The sequence below is a fragment of the Telopea speciosissima genome, chromosome 1 (genome assembly GCF_018873765.1).
Source record: "Telopea speciosissima isolate NSW1024214 ecotype Mountain lineage chromosome 1, Tspe_v1, whole genome shotgun sequence".
Taxonomy (NCBI): Eukaryota; Viridiplantae; Streptophyta; class Magnoliopsida; order Proteales; family Proteaceae; genus Telopea; species Telopea speciosissima.
Window position 1 is genome coordinate 84,749,482 of NC_057916.1, and position 17,287 is coordinate 84,766,768.

Below are 17,287 nucleotides of genomic sequence, written 5' to 3' on the forward strand. Positions count from 1 at the left end.
CAAATGCTGAGATTGGGAGACTTCTGCAAGAGCTATTTAATATGGAATATCATGGTTCTGGGGTGTTAGGGATTATATTGTTTGGATGATTGACTATCAAACTAAAATCAAAGCCTTGAATATTGCTCTTCCTGATGCCTTGATTGTTCATCAAGTCCTTAATACCCTACCTTCTGAATTTGGTATCATCAAAACCAACTATTTTTTCTAGGATGGTGTCTGGACTCTGGAGTATTAATGACCTTATTTCTAGGGTTGTATCTGAAGAAGAGAAACTAAAGAAAGATAAACCCCACACTACCCTTGTTACTTCCAAATCCCATGAGAGTAAAAATTCTAAAAATCATACTCATAAGTCTGCCAATAAAGAGTCCGATTGGATTAACAATTTGGGACCCAAGAAAGTGAGTGATCGCTGTTTTTTTTGCAAGAAGAAGGGACACATAAAGGATTGCAACAAATACAAGATTTGGTTATCAAAATCCAAACCATCAGATATTGATTCTTTGGCTTTTGTTTGTGAATCCAATCTATTAGAAACCTCATCCAGTTCTTGGAGGCTAGATGGCAGGACAACTAACTATGTTGCTTTTATCATACAAGGATTCATAAACTGGACTGCACCAAATACAAGACTTGTTACTTCCAAATCCCATGACAATAAAAATTCTAAAAATCATACTCATAAGTCTGCTAATAAAGAGTCCGATTGGATTAACAATTTGGGACCCAAGAAAGTGAGTGATCGCTGCTTTTTTTGCAAGAAAAAGGGACACATAAAGGACTACAACAAATACAAGACTTGGTTATCAAAATCCAAGCCATCAGATATTGATTCTTTGGCTTTTGTTTGTGAATCCAATCTATTAGAAACCTCATCCAGTTCTTGGAGGCTAGATGGCAGGACAACTAACTATGTTGCTTTTATCATACAAGGATTCATAAACTGGAAGATGCCAAATCAGGATGAATTAAGGCTTGTCGTAGGGAACGATAGATATGTTGACGTAAAGTTCGTGGGAGATATCATTTTATTACTAGTTTCTTGTTTTAATTTGACTTTAAAGAATATTTTCTATGTACTATCATTCAGATAAAATTTAATTTCGGTTTCAGTGTTGGACATTGGTGGTTACCATTTTGAAATAAAGAACAGTATGGTGAATTTGTTTTTTAATTCAAGTAAAGTTGGTTCCTACATTATGTCCAATGGATTGTACAGGCTGTATTTATCTCCCACTGATATCTAAACCTCCTATAAAGTTGAAAACGTTGTTTCCAAAAGACCTTACCTAAAGAACGGTCATTCACATTGTGGCACAAGAGGCTAGGTCATATTTTTAAGGTAAGAGTGGAAAGGCTGATAAAGTCTGACATCCTACCTACTCTCGAAAGTGATCTAGAAACTTGTGTAGACTATTGTAAGGGAAAGATGACCAAGATAAAGAAAAAAACTGCAGTCCATAGGTCCGACCTGTTGGAGGTCATTCACACTAACATTAGTGGTCTCTATTCAGCCACATTGTGTAAAAAATTTTATTTCATCACTTTTACGGACAACTATTTCCGATATAGTTATTTATTCTTAATTAAAGAAAAGTCTAAATCTTTTGACAAGTTCAAGATTTTTAAGACTGAAGTTAAGAAAAAGCTGGGGAAAGTTATTAAAATTGTTAGATTCGATCATGGGGGTGAGTATTATGGCAGACATGGCGATGCTGGACAGCTTAAGGGCCTATTTGCCAAATACCTAGAGGACTCCGGGATAGTTGGTCATTTTACTATGCCAGGAAGTCCTGAGCAAAATGGTGTCGCTGAAAGGCATAACCGCACTGGTGAGGAATATGGTTAGTAAGACAAATTTACCTAAGTTCTTATGGGAAAGGTTTTGAAAACTACTCCTTATATCCTTAACCATATAGTTACTAAACTCAATTTAAACCATCTTAGAGTTTGGGGGTGCCCTGCAGAAGTAAAACTATATTATCCGACTTTGAACAATTTGGATCCCATGACTACTCGTTACTATTTTGTTAGCTACCCTGATCATTCGAAGGGATATAAATTTTATAATCCCTGCAGAGACACTAGGATTGTGGACTCATAGACAACAAAGTTTCTGGCATTTGATGTGACCGAAAAGAATGATTGTTCTCAAACTGTTCAAGATAGTGACATGGTTGGTACATCAGTACCTATTCTTCTACCTATTCAGACGGATGTGGTGCATACTACGCCATTGGTTACATGTGCTGGAGTTCAGGAGCCTGATATTGATACCGTCCCCGACATTCATGTAGCACCTGATGAGATTCCTCTTAATCAGGATGCAGTTGAGGATCCTACCATTGATGCAGTTCCAGCTAAGATTCCTCAGATTCAGGGTGGGCAGTGGTAGCATCATTACGAAAATCCATCAGGGAGAGAAATTCAGCTATACCATCTATCTATGAGGTCTATCTGGGAGAACATGACTATAACATAGGTTGTGTGGTTGATCCAGTTACTTATTCGGGCGTTGTTTCTAGTCCTCAGTTAGATTTGTGGTTAGATATGATGAGAGATGAGGTGAAATCGATGAAACATAATGATGTTTGGGAGCTTGTTGAATTAAACCTGAGGGTTTTGCGATCGATGGTTCAGACCATCTTGTGTAGACTCAAGAAGTCTATTTACGGTCTCAAACAAGCTTCCAGGAAGTGGTATTTGAAGTTCGACAATGTCATGACTTCATTCGATTTTGTGGAAAACAAAGTAGATCAGTGTATATATCACAAGGTCAATTGGAGCAAATTCTACTTCCTCATATTTTATGTGGATGACATCCTGCTTGCTAGCAGTGACCTAGGGATGTTAAATAACTGAAAGCAACTATTACCTAAGGAATTTGACATGGACCTTGGTGAGGTTTCTTTTGTCCTTGGCACTGAGATCCATAGGGATAGTTCTCATTGTTTACTAAGTTTTTCTCAGAGGGCTTATGTTGATCGTATTCAGGAGAGATTCAGCATGCTGGATTACAAACCTAGGAATGTTCCTATTCTCAAGGGTGACAAACTAAGCTCAACACAGTACCCGAAAAATGAAGCTAAGAAGGATGAAATAATGAAGTGCTTTATGCTAGCGCACTAGGTAGTATCATATATGCTCAGGTCTGTACCAGTTAGGATATTGCCTTTGTGACGGGTTTTCTTGACAGATATTAGTAAGATCCTTGTCTTAGCCACTGGGTTGCTGTCAAGAAAATATTGAGGTACTTGAAGGAGACAAAAGATTATATGCAATATAAAGACACGTTCCTAAACTCAAGCTAGTGGGTCATACAGATTTCGACCTTGCTGGCTGTGAGGATGATAGCAGGAACGACAGTATCATGGAACAGTACAAAACAAACATTGGTAACCACTTCGACTATACAGATAAAGTTTGTAGCATGCCATGAGGTTACAACTCAGGTTCTTTGAGTCAGGAATCTCATAAAGTAGTTGACCATTTTAGATTTTGTGGATAGACCCATCTAGATATATAATGATAACAGCTCTGCTGTGTTGTTTATAAACAACAATAAAGGACTTAGAGGGTCTAAGCACATGAAGGTCAAATATTTGACCGTAAAGGAGACAGTAAAGAAAGGTGACATTGCAGTGGAGCATATTGGTACAGATGATATGGTTATAGATCCCCTAACCTAAGGTCTTCGTCCTTGTGTTTTGAAAGACATGTCATAAACATAGGCTTAGGTGCATCATGGGATGCGATTGATTAATGGGAGTTGTTTTTGCTCCATTGTAAAATGAAGTTTATTTTCATTTGTAAATTTTTATCGTATGGTAAACTTTGGCATATATATATCAATTGTCATGGCATGCAAATTTCTTTTGAACACATGGGTGTTTCATTTATTGACATGATGTATATGTATCTGATTTTACAGACTTAAGGAATATGTTAACCTTAAGCAAGGTTGGGGGGGTCTAAAGGTATGTCTTGTAACAAATAAAGTAAAACTCGAGTTATTCAAGATGAGACATACAAATTCGTTGAAATCATAAAGATTATTTCTCTAGTGAGCTTATGCCACTTAAAGAAGATAAATTTTGGACTGACAAATGGATAATACATAAGGAATCACTATGTGAGTATTATTTTGTTGCCACACTACCACATTATATCCATGTTAGTAGAGTTGAGGGCTCTCCTGACCATGGAACGCTCTGTGTCGCTTGATCATAGATGCAGTTACCATGATTCGGCGTCTAAAACTCTATGGGACAGGATTGATCTTCTAATACGACCTCTAAACCAATTTATTTTTAAAAATGTGCACATAAAGTTTTCTTAAAGGTTGTTAGCCTGTGATTTGTTTTGGTCAAAACTGTTTTTAAATCTCTTTAAAAATGTATGATTTAATATAAGTCCAAGTGGGAGAATGTTAGAATTCTATTTAGAATAGAATCTTTTATTATCTATTATGGACTAATATCAAATAAAGTAAAACTCAGGCTAATTATTGTATTGGTCTAATTAAAGGGATCATTGGGTTATATTAGGAATCCTATGTGGATTGGTTTTAGTGTGGGCAGATAGATTTCTATTGGGACTGTGATGAGTCAGACCCTATATGAATTACCATATAAAGAGAGCTAGGTCCCCTCTCTACCCATCACAACTAATTATTCTCAATTGCTATTGAGGAGTGCATTCTTGAAAGAGAGGGAGATATTCAATGTTCATCGTCCTTGTGCATTCGGTATTCTCATCAAGCCAGTTACTTTGGGAATAGATGGGAAGCACCTTGATCTTTGGTCCTTATTTTCGCTGCGATCATCGTCACTATAGATACAAAACAAGGTTGGTGGTTCTATCCCTATTTTCTATTAATTTATTTGATTGTGTTCTTGAACGCCCTATGGAGATCCTGGCTTTTGGGATTTTGTCCCTATTCGGATCGATTTAATCTAACACAAGCTGCCAAAGATTCGATCAATTAAGACTCACCTTGATGGAATATCACAGTTCCACTACCTGAATGTGAAAAACAGAAAAGTGGATATCAAAGATGATGGTGAAGATGACATACAACCGGGACAAGTGGATATCAAAGATGGGAACTGGAAGCGAAATGTCGAGAGAATCATGGGTATTCTACAGAATTTCAGAAGCAATGGATTTGATGCCAAGCACAAGCTCGATCAATGCGGGTAAGATGAAGAGATGAAAGATAAAAGGTTTTTACCGGAACCAAAGACTGATGAGATGCTACAGGCTTGGTTGTCTGGTAAGCAAACTACAGGTCGACCAATGCCAGATTTGAAGGGGAATCGGGTGGATTGTGGTCCCTCAAGCAAGAACACCAAAGGCACCTCTACCATTGGTCATGAAAGAGATTTTCGCAAACAATCTGAAACAAGAAGGGTTGTGCACAAGAGGGGATTCTCATTTTGGAAGTAGTATGATCTCACATATAATACACAGTTCAACATTATCTAATCCATATTGCAACAGGAGCCACCCAACTGGTTAATTATCTTCTGCACAAACTTTCCTCAGGACTCCACACAGTGCACAACATTTATTGCACCATATCTGTGATTCTCAAATGCTTTGTTGAGAACTTTATAACTGCTAAGGTTCCTAGGGCATTACTTCAAGTTTCAGTGAATTGGGTTTTGTGCGAGAGATGGTTAGGAGTTCATGGGTTCAGGTGTCTACTTGAAGCGAGCAGCAATGGTGGGGTGCAGAATTGTGAATTCCAACACCACCGCCCCCCCCCCCCCCATTCACTCGCCGCCCATCCCACTCATCCCTCCATAACTTCTGCCTCACTTTCTCTATTTGAAATTGACCCCCAAGAGTCGGTAACTAGCAAAACAGAAGAAGAAACGCAAAGGGATTTTTAGGGAAGGAAGACGCAAAAGGGGTTTTGGGGTTGAAGAGGGCAAAATTAGAATAAAATTACATTAAGGGTATTATGGGGTTTTAGAAAATTTGTAAATGCCAACATTATCACTTAATGACGTTTTTTAATGAGTAGGGTATAGTTGATAGAATCTTTCAAAAGTAGGGGAGGGCATTATCATTATCCAAAACTTGGGGGAGGTGTTTGATATTATGGATACTTAGACAGGAGGGGGATGATATTTACCCATTATTTAAATAATTCAGAGCTATAAGAAAGAAATAACGTGAAAACTTTCAAACAACACAATCCATGCATCCCATAAAACCCACAAAACCTGCATCTAAAGATAATATCATTTTGATTGCTCAGGAAAAAATTAGTCATCCATTAGTTAGAAGCAATAATCCATGAGTTTGGTGATGGCACTGCCACAAACAACATTAGACAACTAATCATCAAGCCCTAACAATGGTACACACAATCAATAATCTCATTTAGAAGGAAAAATCTCAGTTTATCATGAGTTAGCTTGTGCTAAGGAAACCTGTTAGATTAAATATCCAATATATATATATTCCATTACTTTACAGGTACATCATCTTGTCAAATTTGAACAAACCTAAAACAATAAGCCTATATGTATTCCATTACTTTACAGGTACATACATCATCCTGTCAAATTTGAACAAACCTAAAACAATAAGCCTGAAATCAGAGATTAAGCTACCAAGTATCAGGTTTCATCCTTCCCACATACACCTGTTGTTGTACTTCAATCCAACTACAATGCACTTTTGGAATATAACCATCGCTACATGGCTGGCAAACTTGATCACCAAAATTAAACTCAAGAATCTTATAGTGTAAATGAGAAGCTCTTCCATATGGAAAGATTCTTATTTTAAAGAGAAGCAACATCAAGATTCTTCGTATTAAAAGCAACCACAACCTTTCCCATCAAAAAAAATTAATCAACAACAAATAGAACCACTACCTAACTGCCTCTTGAGGGCAAGGTTACAATGAAACTTGACAAAGCATGAACAAGAATCCCAGACAGCAATCATGTGGGAATCATGAAGATTAGGAAATTGTTGTATATGCCCCTCTATGTTACAGTCTGTCATGCCAAAAAAAAAAAAAAACCCCCTAATGCACAAGTGAAGTCATCAAGGCATACAATTAGATCCCCAATGGCAACAGTATTCAGACTCCATCAATGGAAGGAAGCTCATTCCTTGACAGAACTGACAACGAATATGAACATGGCAGCTCAATCCTGTTGAGAACTTCTCTCAGTGGAAGGTACCAAAAGAACACAGTAATACTAGCCAACAGACCGGTCAGCTAAGAGATTCTTTTGAAAACAGTGGACAAGCAACAACTAAGTGTACATCTATGTCTTTCTCCAGTAAGTCGGAAAAAGCTCAATGAAGAAGCAGCTACAGTTGGCAAAGAGTTGAAGCCGGATGCAAGCTTGGCACACTGGTTGGGAAAGGTTTGATCGTTATAGCCGCACACACACAACACACACAAAGAGTGAGAGAGAGAGAGAGAGAGAGAAGACGCAGCTCTGACTCGACCCCTGTTTTGCCCTCTTCACCTCATGCCCCTTGTCCAGACTCCCTTTCTCTCAGCTCTACAAGAAAAAAACAGTTTTGATCAGCTCTTGATTCAACATCTTGTGGGTCCATAAAGGGTAGGACAAGAAAATTTGGAGGACATTAGCATTCACCTTTGTTGCAGTAACCCGTGGACATCAACATGGAATGATCCATGGTGTTTGGGGGGGGGGGGGGGAGTTTCAGAAAAGTTACCACACAAACAGATTATTTCTTTTTCAATGTAAAATAAAAGGAATATAATTTGACACTCTTGTACAACCACGGGAGATCATTCAGCATGGTACAAAATCCCTGCTGAAACTAATTTCCATGGAAATAAAGCTGATAAACTTTCTAGTTTTTCTGAATAAGACCATTTTAATTTAGTTTTTTAAATAGAAAAATAAAAGGAGAGTAATTACACTTTCTTGTGCAACCAAAGTTACCTGAATACATGAATTTCACTATAGCATGGTGTTTTGTATTTTAAGTTTGCAAAATTAGAATAGAACAGAGGATTGGAAATAAATCGTTCTCAAAATAGAAAACACTAAAGCAATGGAAGGAAGTCATTTTTCTCCCCCAAGTTTCTTAAGACACATATAAGTATATAACACATTTACCTTTTCCTTGGGCACAAAATCCAACTTTCATAGGAAAACAACTCATCAGTCTATCTATTCATCACATAATGACATAATTGAAAGCTAAACTTATGACCAAACCTTTCAACCTTGGGCTAAGTATCATCATAGAGGAAGTTATAAAATGGTCTTTATAAAGATCTGCTTGAAATGGTGTTTAAGTGCAGTATGCTGTCTGTTACCCTTGATAAATGGTGACTCCTTTACCTGCTGCAGTTCAACATCAACTACATAACAGAACCAAAGTACAAATTTTGATCAATGTTCATGCAAAAAGTATATTAAAGCTTTACTTTTGATTACCAATAAGAAACAGTTAGCTAGGGCTCTATCTCTTTGCCATTTGATTAATGCCTAGCTGCCTAGCTACCTGGCGTAGGGTGGGGCTGTGGGAAGGTGTAACAGAGGTGATTTACATGCTTTTAATGGAAGGAGCATGAACAGTGAAAAGACTATAAGAAACCCCAAAAGCAGAGAATAAGGAATTGATCTTCCCACAAAATGATCATATTTACAACGATGAATCTTCCATATTACAAAGAACCCTCATCCAACATCTTTTTTCTCCTTTCCTCAACCCCCCCCCCCCCCCACCAAAAAAGGAGGAAAAAAAAAAATCTCTTCTTGTGTTTGATCAATGAACTCATCCTTCATTGCTTCTTTTAGGAGAAGACTTCATCATGGTTGAATCATCATATACAATATACACTATATTAGAAGAACTGCTACATGATACACAAAAGCCACAGCTTTAAACTAAATTTGATCCAACCAATGTAAAGAGAATGATATAAATGGTATTTGCAAGGGCCAGCTCTGGACTGGGAGTAGTAGACCAGATGATCAATTGATCTGCCATTCACATTTTACTTTAGCCGCAATGATCTACTGCTCTTCCTGGTCTTCTTGCTTCCTCCAACTAGCTCTATTGGCTGCGTGCCACATTCATACCCAGTGCTATCGCCTGATTCTATCACCCATTTCTCCATCGACATGTCCTTTGGGTGTCTTGGGTCTCTCCCAGCTTGGCAATCCTGAACGAGATGTAAAAGAGATGCATGAGTTACTCAATGGAACTAGGTTACGAAATTTTAGATAAACAAGGCATACCAATGTTCATGTTGTAAAAGAGATGCATGAGTTACTTTTTGAGATGAATTCACCAATAGGAATTTTGAATGATAATGAAATAAATGTATACAAATATATCAAGCAAAATGATAAATGAAACATGGGTGTTTGGGTTTCCATGGCAAGTTGTTGGAGAAGGAAACATGGGTGTTGTGAATTCGAGAAGAGAGAGTTGGAATGGATTTGGTTCCTCTTGGCATGGACTTGTTAACAGTACTCCTCTGATGTAGTTTGTAGCATTGTTGGAAAACTAGGTTTTGCGACCCGACTCATCCTCCTCAAAATCTGATGACTCGGGGAGTCAATCCTGGTCATCAGCGAAGTCATGTTATTTTACCTACATTTAATATAAATAAATGGAAAATGAAGTACAGCTGTACAAGACATTTGGGTTTTTCTCACTTTTCAGTTTTACCAAGAAAATGAGAAATAAAGTGTACTAGAATGTACATGACTAGATGGGCATTAAATGTATCATTCATTTTATATGCAGGGTTGACTCCTTGAAAACAACTCTCTTCTCTTTTTTATATTACATCTCTTATGCAAGACTACTTCTTCAACAGTTCAAAAAATCAAAATGGCAAAACACAGTGCAGCAAAAAATGGAGCATTATTGATTTACCTTGCCATCCGCTTTATTGTGCAGCGATCTCTTTCCTCCGCCGCATCAATGGATCTCTTTCTTCCATTAACCATTTAACAATTTCATCAATTGATCCGATAATTTCTGTGAGATCCATGTGTTCCTGACTCCCTATCTCTCTCAAAGAAAAAAAATTTCTTCTCAAGCCCCAGTTGTACTCTCTCTTATGGGAATCACAAGCTATAAAACCTGAATCGGAGCTGGAGTCACAAGCCAGAGAGGAGTGGCAGCGGCAGCGGCGAAGGAAGAGCAGTAGCAGTGGCGGAGGGAGTGGACAGGTGGAAGGGTGTGCTGCAACGGTGGAGTCAAAAGAAGAGGTGGAATGTTGTGTTGCAACCGGCGGTGATGGGATCAGCCGGGAGAGAGAGTAACCTTGACTAGGGCGATTCTCGTGTGACTTGGTAAAAACCTTGATTCAGGTGAAATTGGGGGTGACTTGGACCGAGTCTTGGTCTTTTTTATACCTGGGAGAGTTTACATGACTCTTGACCAGGTTTTCAATATTTTTGACTCGACTCGGGTGACTTGCCCGAGTTGAAACCTGGTTTTCCAACAATGGTTAGTAGTTCTTCTTCATGGTCTCATGAATTAAGAAGCCTCTTTCTCTTAATGTAGCTCTAGATAGGAGAAGGATCCTACTAGAGGCCAAACAACAGGATCTAAAAGGGGGTTGTTGGTTCGAATGGGCAGAATTAGGGTTTTAGGTCAATTTCTAGGGTTAGGGTAGGGTAATGAAGGTAAGTCTTATATGGTTTTAATAGGCAGGTCTAGGAGAAGCCAACAGTGAAGGTTTGGACAAGGTTTAAACAAAATTTCAAATTTCAGAAATTTAGGGTTAGGATTTCGGGTTTTTGGGTTTTAGAATTTAGGTTGAAATAAGGGTTTAGAGTGAGAATCTGGACCAGAGCTTTAGGTCGAGTTCTCCAAGGGTAAGGAAGAGCATTCGGCCAAGGTTGGGTGAAGTTTTGATGGTTGGATATGGCTGAATGGAAATTTTAGGGTTTTGGGGTTTTACAGAGATGAGGGGGGTTAGGGTTTAGGTGTCAGGATGAGGCTACAATTAAGGTCGAGTGGAAGGGGAGGTCTAATGGACCTGTGGTTAAAATCTGAAGATAAACTGATGGGGGGAATAGGGCTGGATAGGGAATTTAGGGTTTAAGAGACTTAAGGTTTAATGGAGATCGATTGAGGGTGATTAGGGTACACTGTAGAGGATTAGAAGAGAAGGATAATTGTAGAAAATTAAACTAACTTACTGGATTGAGGACTGGAGAATGATAGAACCACCTTCAATGGAGATCCTTCCAGCCGTCACGACGTAAGGAGTCATAGGAGATCCATCTATTCTTTCCACCTTGATAGAACCACAAGGATATATACTCACAAAGAGTAGCAGCAGCAGCAACTAGGCAGCAATACGATTTTTTTTTAACTTCATAAATTGTCAGGGAGCCTCCCACGATTTAATCTTTTATAATAAAAGGCCATAGGCCAAAACCTAATACAATTTAAACACTTCTTCCATAAATCGTGGAAGGGTATAGCTAAACTTAAAATAACTTAAAACTTTAAAAGATAAAAAGACCTAACTGTCCCTAATAACTTAAAATAAAAGACTGACTTAAAATCACTTAAATTGGACCAATTGGATGCAACCAATTTGAACTTGTTCAATTAAAAACATAAAAATAAAACTAGGTATTGGGCTAATCTCGTATGCAACCTACATACTCCTTTTTGAGGCCCATTAAAGTGACATATTACATAGAAAACCCTTGGGATCAAAGACCCAACATTTATATATCCCAACCCTAGATAGGTGGACTGCTACACTCCCTGCGATTTGGGTTCGCTGCAACTACTGATCAGAATCAGCCAAGTTTTGGAGGGCTATTTCCTCTCGTTGAGGCCTACCTTCGATCCAAGTTTGGAGTCATTCCTACTGCTGGGTTTGCTAGTTACAGCTTACTTTCTAATTTCAATTTTCCTTTTTAATTCTGTAATCAGCCTTCACCTCCTAATCTGATCATCAGAATTAGTTCCAATTTAGAGGGTCAGTCCACCCTGCCTAGACCTGCACTCAACCTAATAAGTTTCAGGTCCACCAAAGGTCTGGACATTGGGATTCTGCTATCCCCTCAATTGCTGGTGACTAAACCTAGAACTGGAACTGCGGCTAAGGATTTGATTGCTGCTTGGGTTATATTGTATTGTGAGTAACTTGGGGTTAGGTTACCTATAATCTAGCCTTACATTAAAATATGTAGATGGAACTGGTTTGGCAAAACATCCAAATCGTGGGTTTTAGTATCCCCTTGATCTTTATTTGGTGATTACTAATGAAGTGATTACAAGAATAGAAACCCCCCATATGCATGGGGAACTACTTGGCTGCCACACAATCTAAAAATAGGAATCTTTCTAGAAAAGATCCAAAGCTATTACAATGAAAATAGAAACTTCACACAATTTGTTCACCAAGTAACTATTACATGAAAATAGAAACTATTTATTTAGTAACTGTTAAAAGATCTTTGCAGCTCCAAATCTCTCCCACACATGCTGGCTTCATGAGGCCCGCACAATCTAGCAAATCTTTTAAATGGTGTGCTGGACATATCTCAAAGAATCTCCTAAAAACTGTGCTGAATCGCAGGGGCAGAACATGGGCTTATTGTAAACAAAATTTTGGCTTTAATATGAATTAGATTATGGGCTTTTGATGGGCTAGGGTGTAGCTTGAACTGATGGGCAGAAAAGTGGTCTGCCTGGGCTGGTTACAACTGATGTAGAATTTCAGAGAGAAAAGATGCGCTCGATTTAGGTTTTTGGGTCCAATTGAAACTATAGTTCAAGTTTGGTTCAAGTTAAGGCTTAATTTAAGTGCTGTGGGTCATGCCTGGGCTTTATATTTTTTGGTTTACTATTGTAATGGGCCAATTTATAAGCTCAAATAATAGGGATTTAAGTCCCATATGGGATTAAGTAGTTGGTTTCTACGTAGTAATTTTTATTTTATGATCTTAGGCTAGATTCTACTAGTTCGCCAAGTATCTTTTATTTCATTACTTGCTGTACGAGTCCCTTCTATTCCGTGTGAGGGACTTCCTTCTTTATTTCTTTCCTTGTTTGTGTTATGCCGTAGCATATTATAAGTGTAAGGGGCCTTAGAGCCCTCCCCACAATTTTATTGATGGAAGAAAAAGAAAAAAAACCTTGTTTGTTAACTATGAGCACTGTGAGATGCAGTGAACTGAGGTGATAGACCTTAGGCAGTGAGAGGCTGTCCAAGGCCATAGGTGAGAAGCATTGGTCATATCTCCCCATTTCTTATTCCTCCTCTTTTTCCCATCAAGTACTTGTTTCTATTTCTTTTATTGTTCTGCAACAATCTGGTGATGCAGATAGGCGTTAAATAAATTAGGAATTATTTATTTTATTTTCTTTATTTCAGCCGTAGTTGCAAGTAGAGTTGAGTCCAATGTTTGTTTCAGTTTTCGAGTCCAAGGTAGAGTCCAACTCTCATAGAGTCCAACATTATTTCAGTTTCATGGTAGGAATAGGATTGTTTGAGCTTCAAATGCTCTTGTAACCAGCATATCATTTACATTGGAATGAAATTTACATTGAGTTCACATGTTGACTGCCTTTGAAGTGCGACTGTTCGCTCTTTTCTTCTTCTTTGATCTATCCCTGTATCTTGGTTCGTCTCCTCTTATTTTCTCCTTCTGTTCCATTCTCTTCTCCCTCGATTCTTCTAGTCTGCTACTGTTATCTTTGTTTCCCTGGTTGTTAACGGTATATTGAGACCCGGAGACCTCACCTCACTAGGATTATATCCATCAAACTAGTGTTGGAGAAAGAGGTTGTCAATATCGTTTGCGCTTATGCACCCCAGATAGGATTGGATGAAAACAGTAAGTGCCAATTTTGGGACCTTATGGATTATTTAGTGCAGGGTTTTGGCCAGGATGAATCAATTATTATTGGAGGTGACCTGAACGGCCACAGTGGGAGAGATGGGGAGAGGAATGAGGAGGGGACCTCATCCTAGACTTTGAGGTAGCTTATGATCTAGCCATTGTGAATACTTTCATTGAAAAAATAGAGGAACACCTAGTTACCTACAAAAGTGGGGTTCATACTAGTCAAATTGACTTCTTCTTAACAAGAAGGGTCAACAGAATGGTGTGTAAGGACTGTAAGGTTATCCCTGGAGAGAGCCAAACAACCCAACATAGACTGGTGACCTTGGATATGTGTTTGAATGCCTAGAAGCGTAGGAGGAGAGAACCTATGAACCCTAAGATAAGGTGGTGGAGATTAAAAGGGGAGTACTTAAAGATTTTTACTGATAATGTGGTCAAACAAGGAAAGTGGGACTTTGAAGGAGACACCAATGCGATGTGGCACGAGATGATGACTTGTATTAAGAGGGTTGCCAAAGATGTGTTAGGGGAAGCGAAGAATAGTCGGCAGGCCCATAGGGAGACTTGGTGGTGGAACGTTGAGGTCTAAGCAGCTATCAAGGACAAGAAGGTTGGTTTTAAGACATGACAAAGGACTAACAAAATTGAGGATAAAAAGAGGTACTATGATTCCAAAAACGAAGCTAGGAAGATTGTGGTGATGGCTAGGGCGAAGAAGTATGAGGGTCTTATACCAACCTAAACACTAAAGAAGGGGAAGAAGCTATATATAAGATATTTAGCTAAGATGAGAGAAAAGAATAATAGAGGTTTTGACCAGGTGAGGTGCATCAAGGTGGTCAGCCTGACCGTTTTCTCATCAATGAAAATTGGCTCTCCACTTTCCCTCACTCCCTTTCCAATTTCCTTTTCCCGGACCTGTCTGACCACAACCCTTGCCCTCTCCTTATCCAACCCTATTCCTCCTTTGGTCCCAAGCCTTTCAAATTCTTCGATATGTGGACCTCTCATCATCTTTATCTCCCCACCATCCCGAAAGCTTGGCGCTTTCCCATTTCCTCCTGCTCCCTTCCCCTCATTGCCTTCGCTAAGAAACTTCGTAACACCAAGTCTGTCCTCAAAAGCTGGAACCACTCCACTTTTGGCAACATCAGTTCCCGCGTCTTCGACTGTCGGGCTATGCTTGCCCTTATCCAATCTCGGCTTCAATCAGACTCGCTCAACCCTGAGGTTGCCCTTGAGGAGAAGCAGCTTTCCGAGGATCTCTCCTCTCTCTCTTCTCAAGAGGAAAATTTCTTGCCTCAGAAATCCCGCATCAAATGGTTAGATGTTGGAGACTCCAATTTGGCCTATTTCCATCGCTCTTTGAGAGCTAGACTAAACTCCAATTCCATCACCTTGCTACTTGCGCCTATTGGGTCCCCTTTCTCCTCTGTCCCTGAAATCAAGACTGAAGTCATCTCCTTCTTCTCCAACGTCTTTAACCCCTCCCTCCCCCGTGGCCTAATCGATAAGTTTGTTCCCCCTAGTTTAGCTTATTCCCTCCTCGCCATCCCATTTGATGAGGAGATTTCCAAGGCATTCCTCTCCCATAAATCCCACAAGGCCCCCGGTCCTGATAGATTCAGTATGGGGTTTTTCCTTAGCTGCTAGGATTCCATTAAAGGAGATCTCTTCAAAGCCATCTGTATCTTCTTCTTCTTCAAGCCTAACCAGCTTTCCCAGGTTAATCAGACCTTCATCTACCTCATCCCTAAAAAAGATGGAGCATCCTCCCTCTCTGACTTCCGCTCAATCTCCCTTTGCAATCTCCTTTACAAATTCATTGCCAAGATCCTCGCCAACAGGATCCAGGGTGTTATCCCCTCCCTTGTCAGCCCTAGTCAATCTGCTTTTATCTCTGGCAGCAGCATTGAGGAGAACATTATCCTCTATTCTGAGATTGTGCAGGGATTCAATCGCAACTCCCACTCCCCTATGGCCCTTATGAAAAGTGACCTTCACAAAGCTTTTGACTCCTTCCGTTGGGACTTCATCTGTGAGGTGCTTTCTTAAATGGGCTTTCCCCTGCTTTCGTTCGTTGGATTTATGCTTGTATCTCCTCTCCCTCCTCGGTTCTTATCAATGGCTCCCCAGCCGACTTCTTCTACTCCAAAGTTGGTATCCGCCAAGGATGCCCTCTCTCCCCCTTTCTTTTCTCCTTGGCTTTGTAAGTCCTTTCTAGGAGCCTCCAAACCAAAACCGACATCCACCTTATCTCCCCTATCCCCAAGTGCAAGCACCTTAATCTCACCCATTTGGCATTTGCTGATGACCTGATGATCTTTTCGAAGGCCTCCCCCTCCTCCATCTCTTCCATCATGTCTTCCCTCCTTCTATTCGAGTCTCTCTCCGGCCTTTGCATTAATCTCCTTAAATCCAAAATCTTCCTCTCTGGTATTCCTGAGTCTGACAAAGAGGCCCTCCGGCGCCTGACTGGTTTCTCCATCGGTACCCTCCCTGTTAAATACCTCGGTCTCCCTATTATCCCTGCTAGATTCTCTAGTCCTCACTGCACTCCCATGCTTGACAACATTCGCAAGCGTCTTCAGCTCTGGAAAGGTAAACTCCTCTCTTACACTGGTAGACTTGAGTGCATTCGTTCAGTCCTCCAAGCTTCCTATATTTATGGTGTGGAATCTTTGGAATCCCCAAAGCCACCATCAAGACCATGGAACACCTTTTATGTGCTTTCCTCTGGAAAGGTAAAGAAACTTCCAAATTTCTCCACCTAATTAGCTGGAAAGCCATATGTCGCCCCAAATTTGAAGGAGGTCTTGGCATTCGGCACATCCGTGACTCCAACACCGCGGGCATCCTTAAGCTCATTTGGAAAATCTCCTCCCACCAAGATTCAATCTGGGTCAATTGGGTCTACTCCCTCCTTCTCAACACTAATTCCATTTGGTCTGTTTCTATTCCCTCTGACCCTTCTTGGATTTGGCACAAGATCCTCCTCCTCCGGCCCCTTGCCCTCAGACCCACATCTTCTCATATTGTTGATGTTCCTCCATCTCCCTTTGGCTTGATCCTTGGCACTCTCTTGGGGTTCTCTACAATGTCTTTGGTCCCAGGGTAATCTATTCTTCAAGCATTCCTAAATCTGCCCCCTCTCCTCCCTCATCTCGTTGGGGTCTTGGTCCCCCCTCCTCCCTCCATCCCTTTATTCTCTCTCAGATCTGGTCGTCCCTCCCCCTCTCCTCATGTAGATAAGGTTATTTGGCTTCCTTCCCCCAATAGTCTCTTTAGTTGTAGCTCTGCCTGGAATTTCATTCGAGACCCGTGCCCCCTGCTCCTTGGCACAAATTAGTTTGGTTCAAAGGCCACATCCCTTGCCACATTTTCACAGTCTGGAGAACCCTCAACCTATGCCTCCCAACCCAAGCCTTCCT

General features: G+C 40.0%; 1 protein-coding gene and 1 pseudogene across 1 annotated transcript; both read left to right on the forward strand.

Annotated features, from left to right (window-relative positions):
* The first annotated feature begins 14,852 nt into the window (after positions 1-14,852).
* LOC122655884 lies at positions 14,853-15,509 on the forward strand. The gene has a single exon (XM_043850261.1). The coding sequence runs from the start codon at positions 14,853-14,855 to the stop codon at positions 15,507-15,509; it is 657 nt and encodes a 218-aa protein (XP_043706196.1).
* Positions 15,510-16,417: 908 nt separating this feature from the next.
* LOC122655890 overlaps positions 16,418-17,287 on the forward strand; it is a 93,006-nt pseudogene continuing 92,136 nt past the window's right edge.

Excerpts from the sequence above, each read along its gene's own strand:
- LOC122655884 (XM_043850261.1), top strand. The coding sequence starts at position 14,853 with ATGTGGACCTCTCATCATCTTTATCTCCCCACCATCCCGAAAGCTTGG.